General features: G+C 39.0%; 2 protein-coding genes across 2 annotated transcripts in view; both read right to left on the bottom strand.

Annotated features, from left to right (window-relative positions):
- Positions 1-26,661, bottom strand: part of LOC129763357 (proteoglycan 4) — a 154,308-nt gene that overhangs the window by 123,646 nt on the left and 4,001 nt on the right. The window lies entirely within an intron of this gene.
- On the bottom strand, positions 7,345-7,761 carry LOC129780294 (uncharacterized protein K02A2.6-like). Its single transcript, XM_055788373.1, has one exon. It carries the CDS (start codon positions 7,759-7,761, stop codon positions 7,345-7,347), a length of 417 nt encoding a protein of 138 aa, XP_055644348.1.

Genomic DNA, 26,661 nt, shown 5'->3' with positions numbered 1-26,661 from the left:
TTGTCGCGCTCGTTGACTTATGATGGGGTTTTCACAGGATTTTTGGACAAACCTTGCTTCGCCATGGAATCCATTGTTAATATATTGAAACTCTGAACCCATTTCGATAGGTTTCAAGCAGATGCCAGAAACAAACAGAAGAGCGGCGACGACAGCGCAATGACTGCACTTTATAATGTCAGCCATAATTGCTGTTGATAGGAATTATTCAGCTTGAAATGTGACAGGTGCAAGCGGAGGGGAGGGATGGTGAGATCATGCAAACGCACTGGAAGATAATTAAATCACTCATGCGAACACGCTACCGCTTGTCATTCGGAATACCGACGAAAGCATGATAAGCAGTGTGCAATTTATTTGTGTGTTATCTCTCGCAGAATTAGGGCCGATAATAGCCTGACAGGGTGGAAGGATTTTCTCGTGCTCTTGGCCCTACATCAGCTCTGATAGTGAGGATGACGATGATGACGATGGTGGTGATGCAGCACTTTTGTCATTCAAATTTTGCACTCCCATTGGTCGCCTCCAGCAATGGCGAACGGCGCCGGTGGCGTATTCTCGTTCCATAAATCAAGTCAGGGTGTCCGCCACCGAAGTGTTCATCAAGGTGTGAAGGAATGTGCAAGTTATGTGATAGTTTTGGCCACGCGCCGATGCGCGTAAACAACGGCGGGAAGGCGACGAGATGAGCGCAGAATGACCACCCCAGACGAGGCGATACAGCGAAGGAGCGGTGCAGCTTTCGCTAATTGTAATGCAAACAATTTAACGCTAGTCGGGGCCTTTTCGCCCCGTAGGATAGCCTCTATGTGGCACGAGCTGGTGGACCCCGCGCGAACTGTTTGTGGTTGTAGAGCTGAGGAGTTCTTCCGGTTGTACAGACAGAATAAACTTTAGGCACAGTTTTTGACATCCTAATGTGTTACTTTAAATCAGCTTAACCCTTTCGTTACGAGCGTCGTCCAGAGACGACATCAGGGTGATACTGCACATCGATCATTATTATTTCTTTATTTCGTCAAACTATAGTAGACAACAAATTACATACATTACATTACAATTACATTATACTTAATGAATAATTTATAGCTATATTTATGAAAATCAATTATAAGAGGTATCATGTCTTTAGTATTAATAATAAATTACGAACTGCAACGCAGCAAACATGTATGACAAAACTGTAATTCACGAATACAATGATCATTCAGTCAATGACTTTTTCAAAAAAATTTTCGTCATTGTCACATCAATTACATTACTGTACTTATTGTACGTTCTCATCATTCTATTAAGTGGACCATTCATAGCATATAAAGTTCGAAATGAAGTTGGTTTGAACAAATTCCGTGCTCGCAAGGCTTATGTTGGTGCATAAAAATTTAGATTTTCAAGTAAGTTTTCAGAGCTAATCCTGTGTGAAACTAAGTCAATTAAATATGAAATTGTGGCATTTTCTCTGCGTTTCTCAAGTGTTTCAATATTTATTAACATACAACGAGCTTCATATGGGGGAAGGGGAGATGTTGTCCAGCCTCAGGGCAAATAATAAAAATTGTTTTTGTACTGATTCTATTCGATTGGAGCGCAGTTCTTGATAGGGTACCCATACAACACTGCAGTATTCTAAAATAGATCTTACAAAACTTATATACAATGTATTTATTGTGTATGGATCAATGAAATTGTAACTAAATCTTTTTATGAAACCGAGCATACTATTTGCTTTATTGATCATTGTATTGTAATGTTCGCCAAAAGTGAGTTTCGAATCAAGAATTATACCTAAGTCTCTAATTTTGACGCATCTCTCTACAGTTTCATACCAGCATTCAAATCGCAAACCAATCTATCCACAACTATCAAAATTTTCAAAGTACGGTTCAATTTTGGTTGGTTAAAGCCTTAAATCTCCGCGGTCGTCGATTTTCAAATGGTTCCTTCGGATTTTTGTAACCACACTGAAGCCTTTTTCGACAAGGTATCATGATGAAAAAAATGAGAAGATTTTTTTTCAATTTCAATGTTGCGTTGAAGAATTTGAAAATATTGAAGATCCTGAAACATCTTAGTAAAATCATTATGCAATATGTCCAAGTAACATATGATAATATAACATGATCTTGAAGCTTTTGTATTATTTTGATAAATGCGGAAACTGTGAACACTTTTTGACGTAGGACTACGTCTTATATCAAGGGTGCCAAATCAGAAAACAGGTCACGTTTTATGAAATAAAATTAACGTCAATAACTAGTTTTGCTGCGAACGGATTTTAACGATTTGCATACCAATCGAATCGGAAATTTTCTATGATTTGTTTGATATGCTATACATTACAATACCATAGTCTCCATATGGTTTAAATTGTTGAACATTGGAAGCATTCCCATTTTCCCATATATTTGTTCTGCCCATTTGTGTGCTTTCCCGAACAGAGCTGTCAATAACGGGCAACTTAGTCAGCCGCTTTAATAGCGCCGAAGTAAGTGCGAAGTAAACTCCACCTTTGCATAGTAAGTAAACTGTCGCTAGCGTATATGTTCTTATGTAAATTCTCAGAATCTTTCTATGCCCGAAACAACAAAGATCGCTTATTCTGCACGTTTTGTGTTTTATGAATAGCACATCTTCGATACTTTTAGTTGCCATTCGTATTTGCTCTCGTGCGCATCGGCTCTGTTCTGATGCAACAAGCTCCTAGCTTTGTTGACGGTTTTGACCGAGAGTCGAGAAACGATTTTTCATAAACGGTCATTCTCGTGATGTTTCATTTTTATAGCTGCAACTGTGTGCATCTGTTAGACACGTGTTTGATGCTTGTTGAATAGCGATACACGAAATATGCCATGAAACCTTTTCAGGGTCCCCGGAACTTTTGACTAAAGAGTTATGTATGAAATTTCGACGTATTCGCAAATAATATCCGAAATGATAAACCAACAAATTTAAAAAAAAAAGAATGCCTAGTCCTACGTCCTAAGCGGTCGTGTCTCGGATACAACCCCTCGAATTTTTCGGCCTGAATTTTGTTTTTAATGTTTTGTCAGAAAGATCGATATTATTGGTATTGTTTCAATCAAGTTGAGACCGTCACCCTACAGCTGAAACACAAATTCAAAAAAGCTGAAAATCTTGCTAAGCGAGATCCTCTTGATGGTCAGCGACCTCCAGCGTGTAGAAGTAACCGAGTGAAGATTTCGTCGTTTTTGTCATACGGCATTAGCATTAGCAAGTAGCACAATACGAAGTGGTACGAATTCAGAATTGTTGAGTTAAAAACTAGCCTCCACCCTATGCTGATGATTAGTAATATCTCTTAGATGAAGGCATGTTTTCTCCAACAGTTAACAATTGTCCTGGCCACGTCCTTGAAACTGTTAAGGAAAGGGAAGGAATGTTAGTTCTACATTTACTTAAGAGAGATGCAGAGAACTTTACGACTTCTCATAAATGTCTCGGGAATTTAGGATTGTGTTAGTAGGGAAGGTAAGTCATAGGATACACTCAGCCGGCGTTACTAGCGTAGCTTGTTATTACTAATAATTTAGCGGTACTTAATGATTATATTTCTTTTCTATTGTTATTACTATTACTATTACTATTACTATTACTATTACTATTACTATTACTATTACTATTACTATTACTATTACTATTACTATTACTATTACTATTACTATTACTATTACTATTACTATTACTATTACTATTACTATTACTATTACTATTACTATTACTATTACTATTACTATTACTATTACTATTACTATTACTATTACTATTACTATTACTATTACTATTACTATTACTATTACTATTACTATTACTATTACTATTACTATTACTATTACTATTACTATTACTATTACTATTACTATTACTATTACTATTACTATTACTATTACTATTACTATTACTATTACTATTACTATTACTATTACTATTACTATTACTATTACTATTACTATTACTATTACTATTACTATTACTATTACTATTACTATTACTATTACTATTACTATTACTATTACTATTACTATTACTATTACTATTACTATTACTATTACTATTACTATTACTATTACTATTACTATTACTATTACTATTACTATTACTATTACTATTACTATTACTATTACTATTACTATTACTATTACTATTACTATTACTATTAATATTACTATTACTATTACTATTACTATTACTATTACTATTACTATTACTATTACTATTACTATTACGCAAGTGGTACGTTATTTCTACAAAGGATTCATTATTATTTCTTAACTGCCGGTTAAGCGATCTTGTGGCGTGGAGTGATCGCTTGTTGTTGCTATCGGGATGTTCAATAATATTGTGGAAGATCGTTTTGTTACGTTATATATATATATATATATATATATATATATATATATATATATAAAATGAATAATATTATGTAATACGTTACGTTACACACAATAAATATGTTTTCAACAGGACTCTTCAGTGACTGAAATGGTCGTAGATAGGGATGTTCTGCTGTGCAAATGCGAATTGCTCTGCGAATTCAAGACCTGAATGATTGTCTAGAATCGAAATATGTACACATAAAATGTAAAAATAAACTATGGCTTATACGAATCACGGAACCCGATTTAATATCCGAAACATAATATCGGTTTTGTGAAGTACGTATGTCGAAACTGATCAATTACATTTACATTCATCTGCAACCTGGCGAGACGTTTCTGCTAAACACATTCAGCATCGTGGCACGAGTTTTTCTATTCCGGGCGCGAAGTGCGTAGCGTCCAACTTTTTGAAGTACGATGTAACTGCGTCACGAATTTCTTCAGCGTTATCGAATCGTTCACCGCCGAACGCCTTCGCGCTCGGAATAGAAAAACTCGTGCCACGCTATTGTAGTATTTCCCTAGGATCTTCGGATTAAACAGGAACTCAGTAGAACGCATCTGGTCACATTACTAGTTAGAACACGAATGAATCTTTTATTGACGAATCCCCTGTAGCTTACATATACGCATATAGCCTACGATTCTCGAAGCTCGATACCAAGGTATATAGAGAGGCAAGGTATATAAGAGAGGTATTACATTTAGCAAGGTTACGATACTACATTCACTTCCTTTTTATTTATTTTTTTTTCGCATTGTCTGGCTAGTTTGTACCGATTGTACATAGTCTCGCATATAACTTGGTTTCTGGATTACACGTTTCGTTCCAGCCGGTTGTTTCTCGATGAAATCCTCCGAATACTGTCCATCTTCGTCGCCTACTGAATCATCTGATTTATCTGGGGCTAATGAATCCTTCCTTGTTGGGGTTGGATCTGCGTTGACGTCATTAGGAATTCGCTGCAAATGAGAAACATGTCTACGGTACTTCACTCCTGATTCTTCTGCAGACACTAAGACCTCCCCGTCGTTTCTTTTGTGAATTTTGTATACTTTAGGCTCGGCTGGTAAATCGATGGAAGGCGATCGCGTATGTTATAGCTAAGAAGCATTTCCGATGGGGTTTTTTTCGTAGTAGAGTGTGGAGATGAGCGATACATAAGTAAATATTTGTTTAATTCTTCAATCCAATCGACATTTGCTGCTTTGCTAATCATCAGCCTCTTCAAAAGAGATCGGTTCTGTCGTTCGACTTCGCCATTTTGTTGCGGCGAGTATGGTGTCGTGCTGATCAGTTTTATATTGTTGCTATCGCAAAACCCACGGAACTCTTCACTAGAAAATTGTCAGCAGTAATCGATAAAGGAAGACCAAAACGGGCGAAAATTGAATTCAGTCGCTTGATAGTTTCGTTGGAATCAGTCTTCGTCATGATCTCTACCTCTATGTATCGACTAAAATAATCGACTACTACAAGTAAGTGATGACCTGAAGGAAGCGGACCAAGGAAATCAATGGCTACATGCTGCCATGAACCTGAGGGTAATTCTCTCCGCTTCATTGGCTCTGGAGCGGAGGGTGCCGCAACCAACATGCATCCCCGGTAGCTTTTGACGTACCGTTCAACCTGCATATCAAGTTTCGGCCACCACACCTTTGCTCTCATTCTCTGCTTCATGATGGTCATACCGGGATGGCCCTCATGAGCCAAATCCAAGGTTCTCTTCCTCAAAGCTTCTGGCATCACTATTCTAGTCCCTCGTAGCAAGATCTTATCTGCAAAACTCAGCTCTGTACCAAATAGTTTAAATGGTGCAGCCTCTTCTGACCAAGCATCCTGCTCTATCCCAAGTCGGACTGACTGAATGGTGCTGTCAGCTTCCGAAGCTTCTTCGATCTCTGTTATTTTCAAAGCTACCGGTAATGCGTTTGAAACTATCCAAGCTATATAGTGTTCTGCGAATTCGTCGAAAGTCTCCCCAGTTATGGAATTTGTAATCGCCAATCGCAATAACGCGATATTTGATTTCCCTGGACGGTAAACAACTGTTGCTTTATAGGACTGTAGTCGAACTACCCACCTTTCGATCCTAGCACACGGCTTCGACCTTGGACAGAATATTGCCTCTAAGGGCTTGTGATCTGTTATCAGCTCAAAGGACCGACCATACAAATAGAAGTGAAAACGCTCAACTGCCCACACAAGGGCTAGCGCCTCTTTCTCAATCTGAGCGTAACGTCTTTCAACATCAGATAAGCTCTTGCTTGCATAAGCAATAATTCTGGGTCCTTGATCATTAATCTGAATCAAAACTGCTCCTAACCCTACCGGACTAGCATCAGCCACTAACTGCGTGCGATCAAAATCGTCAAAATAACCCAATGTGGTAGGAGATGTCATGTGCTCCTTCAATTTCTTGAATGCCGTTTGATGCTCAGATTTCCAGGCAAAATTTCGTTTCTGAACTGTTAGCTGTCTTAAGGGATACGTCAAAGTCGCCAAATCGGGAATAAATTTGCCTAGATAATTAACCAGGCCCAAGAAACTTCGAACCTCTTCTGCAGATTTGGGTTCACGAAATTGTCGAATGGATTCTAACTTGTCTACATCTGGTTTGATACCATCCACAGAAAGGACATGTCCAAGGACTTTCATTTCAGACACTCCATAAATACATTTATCTTCATTCAATACCACATTCCACTCTTTTAGTCTTTGAAGAATCTTTTGAAGTCTCATATCATGCTCTTTCTGATCGGAACCATGCACGATCACATCGTCAATGAAAACAAGGCACCCTTCGCAGCCGCTCAATACCTGTTCTATTGTCTTTTGGAATAACTCAGGCGCACAGTTTATTCCAAACATTAGTCTGGTATAACGAAACAAGCCTTTAGGTGTAATGAACGTAGTAATTTCACGAGATCTTTTTGATATTTCTACCTACCTGACCACATCCAAACGGGAGAAAACTTTTGCTTTCGACAAATGTGGTAAAAAATCCTCAAATGTGGGCAAAGGATGATTTTCCCTCTCCACTGCTTCATTTGCGCGACGCATGTCGACGCATAGGCACACATCACCATCGACACCCTTCGGCACCACGACTAGAGGTGATATCCATTTCGCCGGCTCATTCACTGGCTCGATAACGCCCTGTTCATGTAATTCGGACAACTTCTTATCGACCATCTTCTCTAAGGCCACCGGTATACGTCGATATGGTTGGACAACTGGCACAGCGTCGGGCTTTATCGGGATATCCACAATGTTGTCTCTGATTGTTCCTAACTTCTTACATTCAGTATCAACTTCTACTCCATTGACAGGAATTCCAATCTTCAACACACCCATTGCCATAGCTGTATCACGGCCAATCAATATTTTGCCTTCTCCTTTGACGACGTAAAACTCAACCAATCCGCTCGAATTGCCTAATTTGAGTGTGGCGGAAAACACACCAATCAACTGCAACGATTGTCCTCCGTAAGCTTAGAACGCCATTGGTGCCTCTCGTCGTTGGTTCGATACAACCACCTTTTTGTCCTTTAGTTGCTTCCAATATGACTGACTCATCAAGTTATACTTGGAACCGGAGTCAATAACTGCAGTCACCGTTACTCCTCCAATGGTGCACGGCATTTCACCGTTACCACCAGTTGTTGTAACATTGAAGATGTATTCCACTTGTTCATCGGTTACGTGTTTTATTATATTAATTTCGTCCCCCTTCCGACCTGCATGAGAATCGTCATTTCCTTCACATCCAAATTTCAATTTACCATCCACACTTTTCGACTCGCGCCTCGGTAGTTTGCTTCGGCACTTCTTCGCAAAATGATCTCTGCCACCGCACTTATATCTCCTCAAGACTGGCATCTCCGCGTTTAAGCAAATCACGCCGTAGCACAGCAGACTGACAATTCTGGATTATTTGGTCCTTTATATTTTCTTCCATCCTGTCACCGAAACCGCAGCGTTCCGCCTGAAGCCGCAATCAAGACGGATCTATGGTACTAGGTGAGGCCGTTTCGTCACTAAGTTGGTTAAGGGAGCGGTATATAAAAAAGTACGGAAGAAAGCAGAAGGGGATTTTTTTCCTTGAAGCGTGAAAGAGACAGACTGATCACGAGCGAGCTTGGGCACAAGTGTATTGTGTTTTGTTTACAAACAAAACACAGTGGACTTCCAAGATGGCTGAAGAGTGGTTTTAGCAAGTTGGCCCACCTTAGGATATACTTCTACGCGCCTTGGCCGCAATCTGATGGTGAAGGTGTCAATGCTCTCCCCAGCTAGTTTCATTTGTCGCAGTAAATGCCGTTCGTAGGTGGAGTTTTCTTTCGGCAAGAAAAACTCGTTTAACTTAGCTCTGGCTTCTTCATAGGCAGTCATATTTGGAGTGTAATGTTCGATATTCAACAACGGGCCGCGCATATCAGTTCCGGGGGCTTCAGGGAGCGAATCGAATATTTGTTGAACACTCGGTCCGGCGTAGTGCAGCAATAAGTCTTTTTTCCATTCTTCATCTTCGATTCGACTTGCGCGGACCATCGTTTCAAACGATCGCATCCATTTTCGCCACTCGATGCCAACATCATCGGAGTGCGAAGCATAATCAAACGGCCGTAGTTGTAACCCAAGTGTCTGGATCATCTCTGTAAACAAAATCGAAACAACACATCTTTAACAACTTTGCTCTTTGACTTCACATCAATTAATCAACTGTATCGTTATACACACTTTCATGGGAATACACCAGGCAATAATTCATTCCAATGCTATTTTTATTGCGATAAAGCTCTCCAATTTAATTGATTCAAGCAAGCAAACAGTGTTTTTCATAATAAAATATTTCCTATACTGATCAAAGGCACTCAGTTTCCACGAAAAATGAACTGTCAATTTTCGTACTGGTTTCGTGTGCTTTTCGCCCAGTGCAAAAAAAAATTCACATGGATTTCATTGTGTACGTCGTCGAGTGTTCACACTAATACTATATCACATTTATTACAACTGCTTTCTTCAGCTAATCACGCCACCATCTTTTTCAATTTCAATCCTTCATGGAAGAGAACATTTTTCTGATGCCTTTTTTCCAATTCGTTCCGGCCATTTTAAACATTTTATCCACTGCATTTAAGCACCATTTTTCAATCAATTTCTTGCTCTTCGGCAAAACAAACCTTTTGTGACCTGCATTTAAGCAAAATTATTCAGATAAATATCTTGCTGTTTCGAAAAACCACATTCGATCCACTGCATTTAAGCAACATATTTTCGATATATTTCTTGCTCTCTCGCAAATCGAGCATTTTTCTTGTTTCAATTAAAAAAATGCTTCTACATTAAACTGTGCCTTCATGGATGGAACATATTGATGCTGCATTTAAGCCATTATTTCATCTCTATATATTTTTAGCAATGTTTCGTAGATGGTAGGTGCCAACTTTTTCCATTTAGATTACTCACCGAATGGGCTCGTCATCCTCGTCGCCAATGTAGTATTTCCCTAGGATCTTCGGATTAAACAGGAACTCAGTAGAACGCATCTGGTCACATTACTAGTTAGAACACGAATGAATCTTTTATTGACGAATCCCCTGTAGCTTACATATACGCATATAGCCTACGATTCTCGAAGCTCGATACCAAGGTATATAGAGAGGCAAGGTATATAAGAGAGGTATTACATTTAGCAAGGTTACGATACTACAGCTATGAAAAATGTCTCGAACGTTACGGTGATTATGTAGAAAAATAGAAAATATAACGTAGATTACGAAAATCACCTTGTTTTTTGTCCTAACCTTATTTTTCCGCGATTTCTGAGGCATCGAAACTTATTTTTTGAACGACCCTCGTACAGTATACAAATGATATACATGTATTGGGGAGTAGAACATTTTTTTATTATTTTTCAACACAATTAATGTAATAAATCGGGATGCCATAACATGTGCTAAAAATTTACTTTGGGTGTAGTGTTGGGTGTGTTGGTGAATATAAATCGAATTATGAATAACTCACGTTACTCAATGGTGCGTACTTGTTTCTTTTTCATCACATTAGAAACTGTCTAATGTTGGATGTGGATACAACGGTGCGTAGTCCCAGAAGGTATCCTCAGGATCTAAAAGAGACCCTCAGTACATCTAGATTCGATGTCCGGTGCAATGGGAGAACAGAAATAATACCCTTACGCCTAAATGGCTACTACTGTGTAATTTACCATAATGTACTGCCAAAATGCTATTGAGCCTAAATAAATGAACAAATGGTAAAAACAAAGAAATTCGAAAATTCATCTGAGAAAACCTGATGCTAACAAGATATCATTCGAGCTATGGGCTCGCATCACTAGCAGTTCCATTAAATTCAAGAAAACTCTCACCATCCCACCGCCCGGAGGAGGAAACTCACGGGAAACATTTCCACAGCTGCAGGCGCCCACTCAGACCGCAACTAGTGACAATGGCGTGTCGCAGCGGTATTTCCGCGCGAATTGGCGACGGATAATTCGTTTGCCAGAACGCCATAACCGAAATGCCACCTGCAGAAGGTGTCGCGTTTGGAATTGTTCGTTCCGCTGCAAATTCCGGAACCTCATCAGCATCATCAGTCGAAATTGCTCATGGCATGCATACACAGTGGCACATACACACCATCCCCCAGGTTTATGATGTCCCGATGCAAAGAGAGTGAGTACTACCGGTGTATTTATCCGGAGGAAACTTATTTTGTCACCCAAACTCGTTATAACTCGACGGCATTTCGCTCGTTATTACGCTGCTGCTGCCAGTTGTGCACGAGAACTAGTGGAAAATTGGACCCGGTATCAGCAGCAGCAGCAGCACCCATTCCGAGTATTTAAAGAAGACCTACCGCAACAACTGCAACAGCATAATTCAGTATGCGGACGAGTGGGGGCAAAAAAAGTGCATAAAGTATTTCAGTTCTTTGAGCCGGGGGCGAACCAAACCGACGTGCGGCGCGAAAAGAATGCCGGGAGCGTATAAATCACGATCCTGTAGGTCAGATGCTCATTTCGCACTCTCAGCCATTCTCCGGTGTACGGTGGCAACGGATGTGGGTAGCTTCCGAGGCCCGCAGAGCGACACTATCCGTCCGCTAGATCTATGACATTGGTGTTGAAATTGGCGGTTGCGGTAATGGATGGCGATTAGATTTGGTTTGCAGGATCGAAGCCAGAAACCTGTACGTGTTTCGGTCGTGCGGTTCATATCTCCTTGTCGAAATCGGAGGAGAATTATCCGCTTCCTGCAGTATGTAATCGCTGCTAAAACGCCACCGGTCGGTTGCGTGTAAACAGACTGAAATGGACCCATTTATACCCTTTTGATAGCAGCCTAATCGAGCTTAAGTTGGGTTGCGTTTGTCATGATGAACTTTTCATTGATGGTTGAGAAAAGGTCCACACTGTAGAAACAACCGAATATCAAGCATTTCATTTCCAATGATTTCTGGTGGTGGTTGCTGTGGCAGCCCGGATGGTTAGTGAACCTAATAAAAACTCAATATTCGGAGAAAGTTTGCAACGGATGGAACCGCTGAGGAATCACATGTTTAACTCCTATAGTCCGCACGGTTCAACCCAGCCAAACTTTTGCTCACATACTGATAGATAGCATAGATGTGCTGGTTCGTAATAAATTTTATTACTGAATCGCAGAAACGACCATTGCCAGAGCAGACAGTTTGCCAGTTTGTTTGAATGTCATTATACTGTGAGGTTTCAAACTAGTATTTAATTTAATTACCCTTTAACATAGATACTCATGCGAATTTGTGTGGCCGTATGTATCCTCGCAAAACCCAAATGAAGTACATATTGATGTACGAACGACGCAGACGAGAGCACTTTCCACTCTTGGGAGCTACCCTAGCACACAGCATACGACACGATGCCGCTGTCGATAACTTTCTGCTGTACCAGGACTGGCCAGCTGGGCGGTCCACTGCAAAACGTTCGGAATATTAGTGCTCTGCTGCTCCTCCTTCGATACCAACAAGCATCAACGAGTGCGCACATGTTTGAACATAATTTACCGAGCAACTATTTAATCTAATGAAATTAATTATGAGCAGGACCGGTGACGTTTAAATCGATGCTGGTCCACACTGAGCACGAAATAGTCGAGCTGACTGACGACCGCAGGATTATGATTGACTTGTTCGAGAATATGTTTGGACGAGTAACATAATTTGGAACGGCCGTCGTTTGTGCGACCGGATGATAATCCGGTGAATTAGGTCAAAGGTTCACAGATTGTGACATGGTTTTGAAAGGGCATAGTGATAAAGTTTTTCACGCTCTTGCCATCGCGAAAAAAAGGTTGAAATTGCACATCAATTCGGTTATGCCGATTCCGTTAATAGCCCTGAATTCGTTCCATTCGTGACTCATCCACTGCATCAGCCTAGTAATTATACTCGAGTGGAAGACCCCTACCAATAGCAAAAATTCGAATTCAGACTCCGTTAAACAGAGTCGAGTTTATCCATAAAATCACTGTTTATTGACATGGCGTGTGTTGCGAATCATAGTCGCTCTTCACACCGTTACAAATGAATGATTCAAGAATATACTATAGAAACGATTTTTCGAAAATATCGTCTTGACACCAAACTTCAAACGCGTTTTTCTCGAAATTAATGGTTCCAAGCTGACGGTATCTCAAATTATACTCTTTCGATTTATTCCAAATTTTTGTGAAAAAAATAGAAGGGTTGTATCCGAGACACGACCGCTTAGGACGTAGGACAATGCAATTTTTTTTTATTTATTGGCTTATCATTTCGGATGGTATTTGCGAACACGTCGAAATTTCAAAAATAACTCTCTAGTAAAAAGTTCCGGGACACTGAAGAGGGTTAATTGCTTGCGTGGTTTTGTACAATCATTTCGAGAAGCAACGATTCTTTCTTGCCTTTGCGAGAACAATACATTAATTGGTCATATGTAGCAATTTGTTTCTTTTTATCACTGCACGCATTGCACTGAGTATTTAACGAGTGGCATCTTCCGTGCATCGTCATTCAACAAGCATCAAAAACGCGTCTAACAGATGCACCCAGTTGCAGCGAAAAAAATGAAACATCGCGAGAATGACCGTTTATGAAAAATCGTTTCTCAACTTTCGGTCAAAACCGTCAACAAAGCTGGGAGCGTGTTGCAACAGAACAGAGCCGATGAGCACGAGAACGAATACGAATGGCAACTTCTTCTTGAATGGCGGGAACCTTTGTAACTTTTGCCGTCTCAACGTATGCATTAACTAGCGTCATTTCTTAATACTTAGTGGAGTTGTCTTAAGCCAAATAATACCGTCTTGAATGTATTCCGAGGGGCAAGCTCTAGAATACGCGTGACCACAGTGCAAGCCGAAGAAAATTTCTCTGACGAAAAATCCCCCGGCCAGAACGGGAATCGAACCCCAACACGCGGTATGATAATGTGAGACGCTAACCACTCGGCCACGGATGCACACGAATGGCAACTGAAAGTATCGCATGTGTGCTATTCACATGTAGGGTAACACGGGGTGAGTTGGACATACGGGGTGATTTGGACCACCCCTTTATCTCAAAAAGTACGGCTCATCTTGGATTTTTTATAATGTCATTTTCTTTTATTATTGAACCGTATGTAACTAACGTAAAAAAACTTTGGTAAAATTCGACAGGTGGAAGGAAACAGCAGCATGAACACAACAAGCGTGAGTTTTGCGATCGTGGTTTTAAGGTTTTTCCCGCAGATTAAACAAAATTTTCGTGTAATGTGCAGTAAAGTTCTGTTCGCCTACAAAAAGGGAACAATTTGATGCAGCGAAACTGTTAGTTTGATAACAATAAATGAAATAAATTGCATTTTAATTTTTGCATATTGTGTGGGGTGACATGGACACGTTTCTGTGGGGTGAATTGGTCCTACAGGATTGAGGCTTTTCTTTGATCTAATTGATTCCAGATGTCACGGAATTACAAAACGAGGATAGACAGACAACTTTGGAAGAAGGAGGAGCTTGAAATAGCAACGCAGGCCATCAAGATCAGATTTTCTTTGACCAAGCATCGAAAGAGTTTGAAAATGCTCGAACAACAGTGAAAAGATTCATGCAGAATTCGAGATGGTGTCAATCCAATTTTTCTAGTTTGGAATCTGGCCAAGACACCTGGTATCGATCCCAAAACATTGTTACTGATTGTAACATTATCCCAAAGTACTTTACATAAACATCAGTATGTTTTTTTTCGATGAAACACACAGTGGACCAAATCACCCCACAGACGGTCCAAATCACCCCGCATCAAATTTTAATATCCAAAAATCATCTCTTTTATTTCATGATATATTTGGTAGTTTGAAGCTTGATATAATGATTAAACATTATTGATTGAGAGAAAACAAGTGTAGCTCAGTATGCATTGTGACATTTTTGATTTAGACCGTATTGGTTTGGGAATATTAGGCGATTTGCTTAGGTGGTCCAAATTACCCCCTTTTCCCCTACAAGAAATGAACAAAACTAGCAGAATGAGCGACCTTTGTTGTTTCGGGCGCAGAAAGATTCTGAAAATTTTCCTCAGAGAAGATGCAATACTTGTACGTTAGCGACAGAGTACTTAGTATGCAAAGGTTGAGTTCAGTTCGCAAATATTCTCCCCCTTCATTGTTTCTATTCTAGCAGCTGCATAAGTTGCCCGTTATTGACAGCTCTGTTCGGGAAAGTACACAAATAAACAGAACAAATATATGAGGAAATGGGAATGCTTCCAATTTTCAACAACTTTAACCATATACAGAATATGGGATTGCAATTTATAGCATATGAAACAAATCTTAGAAAATTTTTGATTCGCTAAATCCGTTCAAATCCGTTCGCAGCAAAAATAGTTGTTGTTTTTATCCCTTTTGTTTATTTTAGGCTCATTAGCATTTAAGCTGTAACAGAGCCGAATTTTAATCGTGTATATGTCACATATTTATCATATCTATAATTAGCACATTACACAGTTGCCATTTTTCGGCGTTAGAGTATTCCCTTCTATACCATTGCAAATGGTACAAATTTACACAGTAGCCATTTAGGCGTAAGAGTTTTTTATCTGTTCTTCCATTATCCAGTTAAGACTGGACAGTGGAGACAGTCGTTGATCCATTGTTGAGTTATTTATAGAACAGCAGCCCGATGTTTCTTGCAGAGCAGAGCAGTTGTATGAATGAATCGATCTTATTTCGACCGTGGATCGATCTCCATCGCTGATGATTGTTGCGTGGACGTAGTTATTCTGTAACAACACAAAGATGGTCAATGGGGGGCCTGAGTTTTGAACTCACGATCGATCGCTTACTAAGCGAACGCGCAGCCAATGTGGCTACGGAGACCCCCTTAAAAATAGTTGTTAACGTTAACTTTATTTCATAAAAACGTGACCTGTTTTCTGATTTGGCACCCTTAATGTAAGACGTAGTCCTACGTCAAAACTAAAAGTGTGTTATATCTGTCATATAATCGCAAGGCAGACATAGGACTAACGTTGGCTTAGCAATTAATAGGTAACATGGATATTTCGAATAAAGTGATTATCATACCTCCTCGTTTAACCGGAAACGAATTATTAACGCTCAAAGAAGGAATCGATTCCTCCTCGGAAATACCCAGTGCAAAAAATACCCCTTCCCCAAGCGCCGACAATTGGAATCATCGGTCGATAGCGGCAATCGTGAGCATTCAATAATAGAACTTCTGTTTTCACCAAACAATGTTGCTCCGTTCAGTCCGACTGCAGAAAAGAAATGGAATAGGAGAGAAGGGTACAATGCATAGGCGTATTGCGTAATGCACATCGTATTAACAATTAAATGGATATCAGAGCGGACGCCAGCATTCATACGGATTTGTGTGATTTTAATAATCTGCCTTCAAAGCTATTTTTAAGCTATAAATCATATACCCCTTGGACATTTTATCTTCTGTATGAAAAGATTATCGTACCATTTCGTAGATCTGAAGCAGAATTATTAACGCTTAATGAAGGAATGAATTCCTCCTCGGAATTACTCTTTGATATTTAGCATTAGCATTAGCATTGAGCAAGTTGCAAGTTGTTACGAATTCAGAACTGATACGTTGAAAGCTCGCCTCCCTCCGTTACTGACGATTAGTAGTATCTCTTATTTATTTATTTTTTCTTTATTATAGTGATTTTCAACACATTTCGGCTGGTTCGTCACTTTTTACTTCCATTTTTGAAAGAATGTCGGGAGTGAGAATTGAACTCGTGATCTCTGCGTGAGAGGTATGGATGTTACCACTACCAGATCGCCTCCTAGTATCTCTTAGATAAAGGCGTGCTTTACCCTCGGAATTACTCTTCGATATGGTGGAATATTCACTACACTATATCAAATAGTTCGTATTCTTCACTGCCAAATCCATAGTCAATGGCACCCAACCATATCGAATAATCATCGATATCTCGATTTTCGCTAAATGATCCAGACATTTCGTCTAAGAGAGAACAGCATAATGCATAGGCGTGTGAGCGTGACCTTCCTCACATCTCACTTCGGACCAACGGTTGAATGGATTTCCGAGCGGGCACCAGCTTATACGAGTAATTTCAATATTCTTTTTTCAAAGCTATTTGTAAACTATTGAAACAAGTTTACGGGTCTTTTCAAACTATCAAATAACTCCTGGGCATTTTGTTTTTCGAACGAAGTAATTATCTTACCACTCCGTTCAGCCGGCAAAGAGGCATTAAGGTTCAAAACCCTTTGAACTTACACCCCGGTACAGAAATGAAAGACGTAGTTCTAAGTCAAATTTCGACGAAGGATTAAGTCTTTCGGGAACTTATTTGGGTACAAATTGAAAATCGAATGTCGAGCATATCGTGAAAATTTCAAACGCTTATTGCTCAGTCATTTCATGATGGATTGATGAGATTTTTGCGTCAATCAATTTCGACACTCCATAACTATTTTTTACATTGAATAAAATATTGGGTTAGGGAGAAAGAAATGTCGTATATTGTCAATATATGGCAACCCTTAAACATATCTTGTGTTGTACTTATCGTATCGGGTCATACTATACAGCTATTTAAAGACGACAATCTGTGCTACAAGTGTCGTCCTTTTCAGTCTCGAGTTATAGCGCGTCAAAGATGGAGTCCACCAAGCAAGAAATTCGCCATATTTTACGTTTTTACCACCTGCGAGATAAAACTGCAACGAAGGCAGCCGAAAAAAATTTGTGTAGTTTATGGACCCGATACTGTAACGATTCGCACAGCACAGCGTTGGATTGATCGATTACGTTCTGGTGTAGTGGCTGTCGAAGATACACCCCGCACTGGTAGGCCAATCCTCGTGGAAACCGATAAAATCGTTGAAATCATCCAAGTAGACCGGCATGTGAGCACTCGCTCAATTGGCCAGGGACTGGGTATAGACTATAAAACCGTTTGGAACCATTTGCAGAAGGTTGGATTCCAAAAAAAGCTGGATGTATGGGTGCCACACGAGTTGAAACAAAAAAATCTTTTAGACCGAAGCAACGCCTGCGATGCACTGCTGAAACAGAACGAACTCGACCCATTTTTGAAGAAGATGGTGCTGTGTGTTTGGTGGGATTGGAAGGGAATCGTCCCCTATGAGCTGCTCAACTATGGCCAGACCCTCAACTCGATTCTTTACTGTGAGTAGCTTGACCGTTTGAAGCAGGCGATTGACCAGAAGCGGCCAGAAATGATCAATAGGAATGGTGTTGTTTTCTACCAGGACAACGCTCGGCCTCACATATCTTTGATGACCCGCCAGAAGCTACGGGAGCTCGGATGGGATGTCTTATTGTACCCACCGTATAGTCCGGATCTGGTTCCAAGTTATTATCATCTCTTCCGGTCCATGCAAAACGCTCTTGGTGATACTAAGTTGGCCTCAAAAGAAGCTTGCGAAAACTGGCTGTTGCTGAGTTGTTGGCAAATAAAGAGGGGGGTTTTATAAGGGGGGGATAATGAAGTTGCCTTCTAAATGGCAACAAGTTTGCGAACAAAACGGCGCATATTTAACTTAAATTGGATAATTTTAAGTATGGTAAATAAAGCGTCAAATTTCGATCATAAATACGACATTTCTTTTTTCCCCAATCCAATATTATATGTCATCAAACTAACTATCAAACAATTGAAAAATCTCAACCCCGTATCCTAACGGAAATACCCACTTCTGATTGGTCGAAATTGGATATACTGAGAAATCGGCATTGCAAATACATCAAAGTAGAGGAAACTTTTGTTCCCACCGACATGTATTCCCTACCAGCGATTTCAAATCCAAGGTGTCTGGGGGAAATCAGCAAGTAAATACCCTTGTGGTCGTTTGACTAACGACGCGCACAAAAGATTAGTGCTCATTGTAACTAGCGTGGGTGTTGCTAAAAATTATTTTAGAAAAATTAAAACCGATCTTCTTGAAATTAAACAATTTTAGAGGATCAAGTGTTTTTTTAAATGCATTCATCCAATTTTTTGAAAAAAATATTGGCAACCCTGATTACAAACGCTTAAATTCCACCCATTTCGTTCCATCAACTCGGTACACTGGCGGGGATATTCTAGCTTGGAAACACTATTTTGTTTATCACTCTTGATTGATCAACAGTAGCAAACAATGTTAAACATCGAACAAAGTGAAAAATCGCCTGAAATATTTCAGCCTTTACTCACAGGACGTACAAATTGAAAAAAAAATAATTCAGGTATTCAATAACTGAATATTTGTTTGTCGTGTTTGTTGTCGAATATATTTCATTATTACACGTTCACGTATCTGTCAAAAATTGTCAAATATATAACTTCGAAACAAATTTATCGATCAATTGGTTAAGAAACTTATTATAATATTCGAAAATAGGAACAAGAACTCATAAAATTATCGGGCGCCTCGACCTAACAGCAAAACATGTTCTGAACACATCGTCAAATTCAATAGAGTTGGTACATTTACCTTTAATTAAAAACAAAGCTAATCCATCAAGCGTATCTGTTTCCATCGTGGACAGCAAACAATTTTTGATAAACACTAGCTTCGTTTCGCCCAACATTTGTTTTTTATAATCAGTACCTTCAAACATTCATGTTTTCTTACTATGAGCAAGTTCATGGGTCCAATCGCAGAACTGTTCATTGATTGATCTTCTTATCAACCCCGTTGAATTTACCTTTTACTATAAAATTCATAGTATTTCTAACAAAACTCATCATTATAATATCAGATTATAGATTAGATTTTTCAACCTCTTGCAAATAACATGTTTCTCCGTTACATGGAATAAATGTTTTATACAGAAAATATGATAGAATAAAGACGCCTCCTGTAATTTGTGTTTCATTTGTATGGCCCCTTAGAGAGGAGGGGGCGGTGTTTAACCACCATAGAAACATTTATTGTACCCTAAAACCTCCATATGCTTAATTTGGTTTTGGAGAGGAGTGTTGAACCACTTTAGGAATGTTTCTTGCCCCCTAAAACCTCCACATGCCAAATTTGGTTCAGTTTGCTTGATTAGTTTTTGAATTATGCAGAAATGTATGTTTCATTTGTATGGCAGCCCCCCTTAGAGAGGGGGATGTAGAGTCTAACTACCATAGAAACATTTATTGTACCCTAAAACCTCAATATGCCTAATTTCGTTTCATTTGTTTGATTAATTCTCGAGTAACACAGAAATTTGTGTTTCATTTGTATGGCAGTCCCCATTTAGAGAGGGGTGAGGCGTGTCTATCCAACATAAAAATATTTATTTCACACTAAAACCTTGTCATGTCAAATTTGGGTTCGTTTGCTTGATTAATTCTTGAGTTATAAAGAAATTGGTGTTTCATTTGTGTGGTAGCCCCCCTTAGAGAAGGGGGAGGAGCGTCTATCCAACATGGAAACATTTATTGTACCTTAAAACATTCACATTCCAAATTTGGGTTCATTTGCTTGATTAATTCTCGAGTAATGCAGAAATTTGTGTTTCATTTGTATGGCAGCCCCCCCTTTGAGTGGGGGAAGGACTGTCTAACCATCATAGAAACATTTATTGCACCCTAAAACTTTCACATGCCAACTTTGGTTTCGTTTGATTGATTAATTTCCGAGTAATGCAAAAAATTGTGTTTCATTTGTATGGCAGCCCCCTCTAAGAGAGGGGGAAGGAGTATCTTATCACCATAGAAACATTGATTGCATCCTAAAACCTCCACATGCCAAATTTGGTTTCATTTGCTTGATTAATTCTCGAGTAATGCAGAAATTTGTGTTTCATTTGTATGGCAGCCCCCCCTTTGAGTGGGAGAAGGACTGTCTAACCATCATAGAAACATTTATTGCACCCTAAAACTTTCACATGCCAACTTTGGTTTCGTTTGCTTGGTTAATTTCCGAGTAATGCAGAAATTTGTGTTTCATTTGTATGGCAGCCCCCCCTTAGAGAGGGGGGAGGGGTCTCAAAATATCACGAAAACCTTCCCCGGCCCCAAAAACCCCTACATACCAATTTTCATGTCGATCGGTTCAGTAGTTTCCGAGTCTATAAGAATCAGACAGACAGACAGACATCACTCCATTTATATATATATATATATATATATATATATATATATATATATATATATATATATATATATATATATATATATATATATATATATATATCTTATCGCCTCGGATTGAACATGAGAAAGTAGTATTACACGCTACATATGAATGCGAAAATGACTTTAGACTGATTCAAATGTTATATGAGTAAAAATGGTGAGTTGGGAAAAATATTACTGAAATAACTGAGATTACTGAGATAAGTCATAATCAATATTGGATTATTTTGAAAAATCTAAAAATCTGTCTGAAAATTTAAAAAATATGTAATCTGTATCTGTAGATTCTTTGTTTCAAAAATTGTGAATATTTAATGAATGCAGATTATTCTGTAGATATGGTAACCTTGAACTCAATGTCGTCAGTGCGAAAAACGACGTATAAATATAATTCCCCGTGCGTGAACACACATCATCAAGAAATTCGTTTGCTAAAGAGCGTCGAGCGAGGATGAACTGTCTTTCTCATGACAAGTGGAGGAAGAGTTTGGATTTAATTTTTCAACAAGGGCCGTTCTCGGGGCAAGAGATGAATGATGGGAAGAATGTTCCTAGTCCCTATAATAGAATACAGACGGCCACCATGCTTTCAATGTGCGCAGATCTAACCCAAATCCCACGAGGACACTATACGGAGTGGAACCACCGGGACTCCCAACCGAAAACTTTTGAACTCTTCCTTTCGTTACGTTCGTTAATAATTATTAATATCGTACAATAAATCAATTTCCAATTTTATTCGATACGAAAAAATAATGAAACACAGTGTAAGCCTCCAATTCGGCAGCACTTGGAAAATGTTACCAACCCCAAACCTCTGGCCGCAGAAGTCAATATGTCAATAAGGGCTCATTCGATACTGAAACGTTTCAACCATTCGTTGTGTAATCAACGTAAAGTTCTGCATTCTCACGGTGCAACCTCCGAGCCTGCTTTCCCGTAAGAAAATTTTCCGGCTAAAATTTACACAAATCGTAGTCGGTACTGCCAAATTGCAAGCCGATGGGAACAGAAGCCTAAAACAATATTTTCAAATGATGTAAACTTGGGGCAAATTGTTCAACACGTTCGGCAAATCGCACCAGAAGTAATGGGTACCACACACGTGTGAGGGTTACGTGGGGGTTAAGATTTGCCGACTTTCGAGACGTTACTCACTGCTGCTTACACAAAGGGAGGAAGGAGGAGCATCTGCACCATTGGCTGTGCTTCTTCCCACCGACAAAGTTTGGCGGTTTTCCGGCAACCAACAGACGTGCGAAACGGTTATGAAAATGGGGTCAGGTTTGCTACCGAAACCTAAATTTTCCCACATTCTATGTACTGCTGTGGTGTGTGGTTGCTGTGCATATTTATAGCTTCTGATGCATCCCTCGATGGAAATGAATACTTTTGCCGTAGTACTTCGCTTGCTCTCCCGGACTGCAGCTGCAAAGTGGAAGCCGATAAGTGAAGATCAAAGCAGACTCGACAGGTAGTGTTCTGGAAGTACGAACATTTCAAGGATTATAATGTATTTGTCCTCTAATGGTACATTGGAAGCGTTTTTCCTCCCCAGTAAGGTATCTGCAACACTTTACACCGGCTTTTTAAAAGCTAAACCAGAGGAGTTTAATGTATATCAAGGCGGGATTGCGATGTGAAATTGAATTCCAAGCGATCCGAATAGTATGGGAATTCAGTGGAAGCATTCGCAATTCAAACCATACAAACTTTGTTTTACCGTACAAATTTGTTTCGGTCTACATTCTGCTCGAAGTGATTTCTCCCCCAAAATGCCGCAGCAATTCGAACGATTTCTTCCCGCATAAAAATTAATTGCCTTTTTCGACGCTGATTTCCGTCATGAGTGGCATTTTGTTTCAACCCAAAATGGCAACCAAAGAGTATAATTTCATTTCCCCCCAAAACATTGGCGAACATTCGCATTCAGCCGGTGGTATCAACAGCAAAGGTAGTGTATTTAACGTTTGCCATATATTATTCGTTTTCTCTCAACTGCAATGGCAGACGAAATACTTCTGGAATTTCGGAACCTATCCGATCTCGGAAATCAAATATTTTCCATAGCAATTTACTTTACTCAATCGAAGTCGATGAGGAACGGCAAAATTTTGTTATTGCACCTCCACCCCCCGCGTACCGTTCGTTTTCATTTTCACAACAATCGTCGTCCTTTCCACCCAGATCGATGACATTGGGTTTCGACTGTGCCGTTATGCTTGATGTTGTTTGTCGAACTAGTTTCGATTGGGGTTCGCAAGGGCGACATGGACGGAGCAAAAATGAAATGGTATACGGCTCCCCCTCGTAAGTGGGAACCGCTGTGATGTGGATAGCTGACGTAGACCTAAGTACACAGTGCGTTCCATGAAACCGATGACGGCGCTATTCGAGCCATCTGTGAGCGAATTCCAATGGTACTGGTTGTCTCAGTTCGATATCACATTTTATTCGTTTAGGATAACGCAACATTATTTCAGAAGCGCCGGTTGCGACAGAAGTTCAGCAAAAATTTAAATCGGTTTAAAATCTGGTGAAGTTGATACACAAAAATTTGCGAATTACACAAAGTATTTCGTATTTTCGTTAGTATTTTGCGTTGGTATGAAGTCGGTAAGATAATGCGTTGGACTACCTAAGTCTGATCATACACAACTTCATCGTTAATAGAAACGTTGTGTGATCCATTACAAAGTTTCAAAAGTTGATGAATAGTCCGAAACAGAGGGTTCTGATACAATCTTGAATGTTCAGAGTAAAAAGTATGAAATGGAATAAATGAAAAATATACCCTCCTGATTTGCTAATGTGTTATGTTAAAGTGTAAGTTTTCCAAAAACGATAAAACAATCAGTGGGTTACATCTGTGATATAATCGCAAAGTGGAGGTTAGATTACCGTTAAAATGATAATCATTTGTTTGAAGTTGCATCTGAAATGATACAATTCTCAATGATGTTCTGTTTTCAATGAATGAATATTTTGAAAAAATGCGAATGTTTTTCCGGGTTTTGTGTGAGAAGATGAGTATGACTATGAATTTTTATTATACAGGAATACACATGAAATTCAGCTTTTTTGAACTTGTTGGTTGTCCTGATTAAAACCGAGGCGCCTTAATTCTGGCCCCGTGTTCAGGAACACATATTGCGTTCACCAAAAATGCAATAGAGTAAAAAAGTCGCAAACAACTGATTTCATAACTGCTGCTTTCATCAATGTAATTTATTTGATACTAGCTGTCCTGGCAAACTTCATCCCGCCTAAAATTTATTTTTCGTAATCACATCCTCGTTTTGTTACTGAGCGAACGTTCATGGATCCAATCGCAGAACTGTTCATTAATTGATCTTCTAATCCACCATATAAAATTATTTTTTACTATAAAATTTCAGTACTCTTTCCAAACCTCGACATTATAACATAAGATTATTTTCAGACATAATTCTCGACTAACAACGCTTGTCAATATGTAACTGTAGAACACATGCGAATTGAATTTTTCGAATTCCTTGAGAATTTTCCGAAAATTTTCAATTATTATGTTTGGTTGGAATATGTTCGGTTGAAATAAGTGCATTATTTTTATGGGACTCTCTCCCTCTCCTTTCCAGAGGAGGAAAGAGTGTCATACCATCATAGAAACATTTCTCGTACCAAAAAACCCTCACATCCCAAATTTGGCTTCATTTGCTTGATTAGATATCGAGGTATGTAGAAGTTTGTGTTTTATTTGTATGGCAGGCCCCATGCCTCTAGAGAGGGGGAAGAATGTCGAACTACCATAGAATCGTTTATTGATCCCTTTAACCTCTTTAAGCTAAGTTTGATTCCATTTATTTGATTTGTTCTCGAGTTGTTTAGCACCCTCCCCCCCTTTTTAGAGAGGGGGAAGGACTGTCAAACCCCCATAAAAAACATTTATTGCTCCCTAAAACCTCCATATGCCAAATTTGGTTCTTTTCTTCATTAGTTCTCGAGTAATGTGAAATTTAGAAAGGGGGGAGGGGTCTCGAACTATCATAAGAACCTTCCCCGACTCCAAAAACCCCTACATACCAATTTTCATGTCGATCGATTCAGTAGTTTCCGAGTCCATAAGAATCAGACAGACAGAAATCCATTTTTATATACAGCCATTCCATGCCAAACCAATTTAGTGGTTCTCAGATTTTCGTCAAAAGTGGTAGTTTTGTTCTTTATCGCAAATTATGAGACCCGTTTTTTTTTAAATTTTTTTGTTGGGGTGACCATTTCAATTTTAGGTGGTCCAAAAAACCATTTTTTCGCATTTTTGCCAAAAATGACTTTTTTCAACAATTCATACCTTTTGAACTACTAGACCGATTCAGATGATCGATATAACAAATTAAAGCCAATCACCTGATTTTTTTTTTGGAAAAATACTATAGCTATATGCTAACTTTGAAAAATCATAACACAAAAACGAAAAAAAACGCTTCCCTGGTTTCGAGATAAGTTGTGTGAAAAATCCTCAGCTTTCCAGAAAAAATATAAAAAACTATAGCGCCTTTGGTCCCGAGACTATGAAAACAATAAAAAACGAATACAATCAATAGTAACGAGAGCAGAATTCAAATTTTCTGCAGGTATTTTATTTTCTCAAAAAAGACCAGGTGATTAGCTTTAATTTGATATGTCTACCATCTAAATTGATCTAGTAGTTCAAAAGTTATAATTATTTAAAAAAAAGTCATTTTAGGCAAAAATGCGAAAAAATAGTTTTTTGGACCACCCTAAAATGGTCACCCCGACAAAAAAATAAAAAAATACGGGTATCATAATTTGCGATAAAGAACAAAACTACCACTTTTGATGAGAATCTGAGAACCACTATATCGGTTTGACATGGAATGGCTGTATATATATATAGATGGTGAAACATCCTCTATACCATATCAAACGTTTTGTATTCTCCACTGTCAAATACATAGTCAATGGCACCCATCTGTATCGCCACATTTGAATTTTGCTAAATGCTCCGTTCAGTCCGGCAACAGAAAAGAAATGGGATTGGGAGAGAAGAGCATAATGCATCCTCATCTCACCTCGCAATAACAACTAAATGGATTTCCGAGCGGGCGCCAGGTTATATACAGATTTGGATGATTTCAATAGAATTTTTTAAAGCAATTGTTAAGCTATTGAAACAAGTTTTTGGGACAATATTTAACAAGCATATAACTCTGGGACATTTTGCCTTCCGATTGAAGTGATTATCATACCACTCCGTTCAGCCGAAAAAGAGACATTAACGTTCCAAACCTTGCCCTCCAAGAGTAACACTCTCTTTTTCGAAACTATGAACATATACTCCGATACAGGAATGACAGACGTAGTTCCACGTCAAAAAAAAAACTGGGGTAAGCCTCGGAACCTCAAAACAACACAAACTAATGATTTGCAAGCTTTCACCTAAGAGTGGACATTCGAAGTTTGGTTTGATATCTTCTTTTAAAAAGAACATTCCATTAAGAGTGGAGCTCGATCTGGAGACCCAGAAGCTTGGGTTTCTGACGATTTATTATGCGTTTTGAAATTTATTACGCGTGTGAATGGTAC

The sequence above is a fragment of the Toxorhynchites rutilus genome, chromosome 1 (genome assembly GCF_029784135.1).
Source record: "Toxorhynchites rutilus septentrionalis strain SRP chromosome 1, ASM2978413v1, whole genome shotgun sequence".
NCBI classification, from domain to species: Eukaryota; Metazoa; Arthropoda; class Insecta; order Diptera; family Culicidae; genus Toxorhynchites; species Toxorhynchites rutilus.
The sequence above is the reverse complement of the archived record's forward strand: the minus strand, read 5'-3'. Positions and strand labels throughout refer to the sequence as shown.

Bases quoted from the DNA above. Each gene is read 5' to 3' on its own strand.
- LOC129780294 (XM_055788373.1), bottom strand. From the start codon at position 7,761: ATGGCAATGGGTGTGTTGAAGATTGGAATTCCTGTCAATGGAGTAGAA.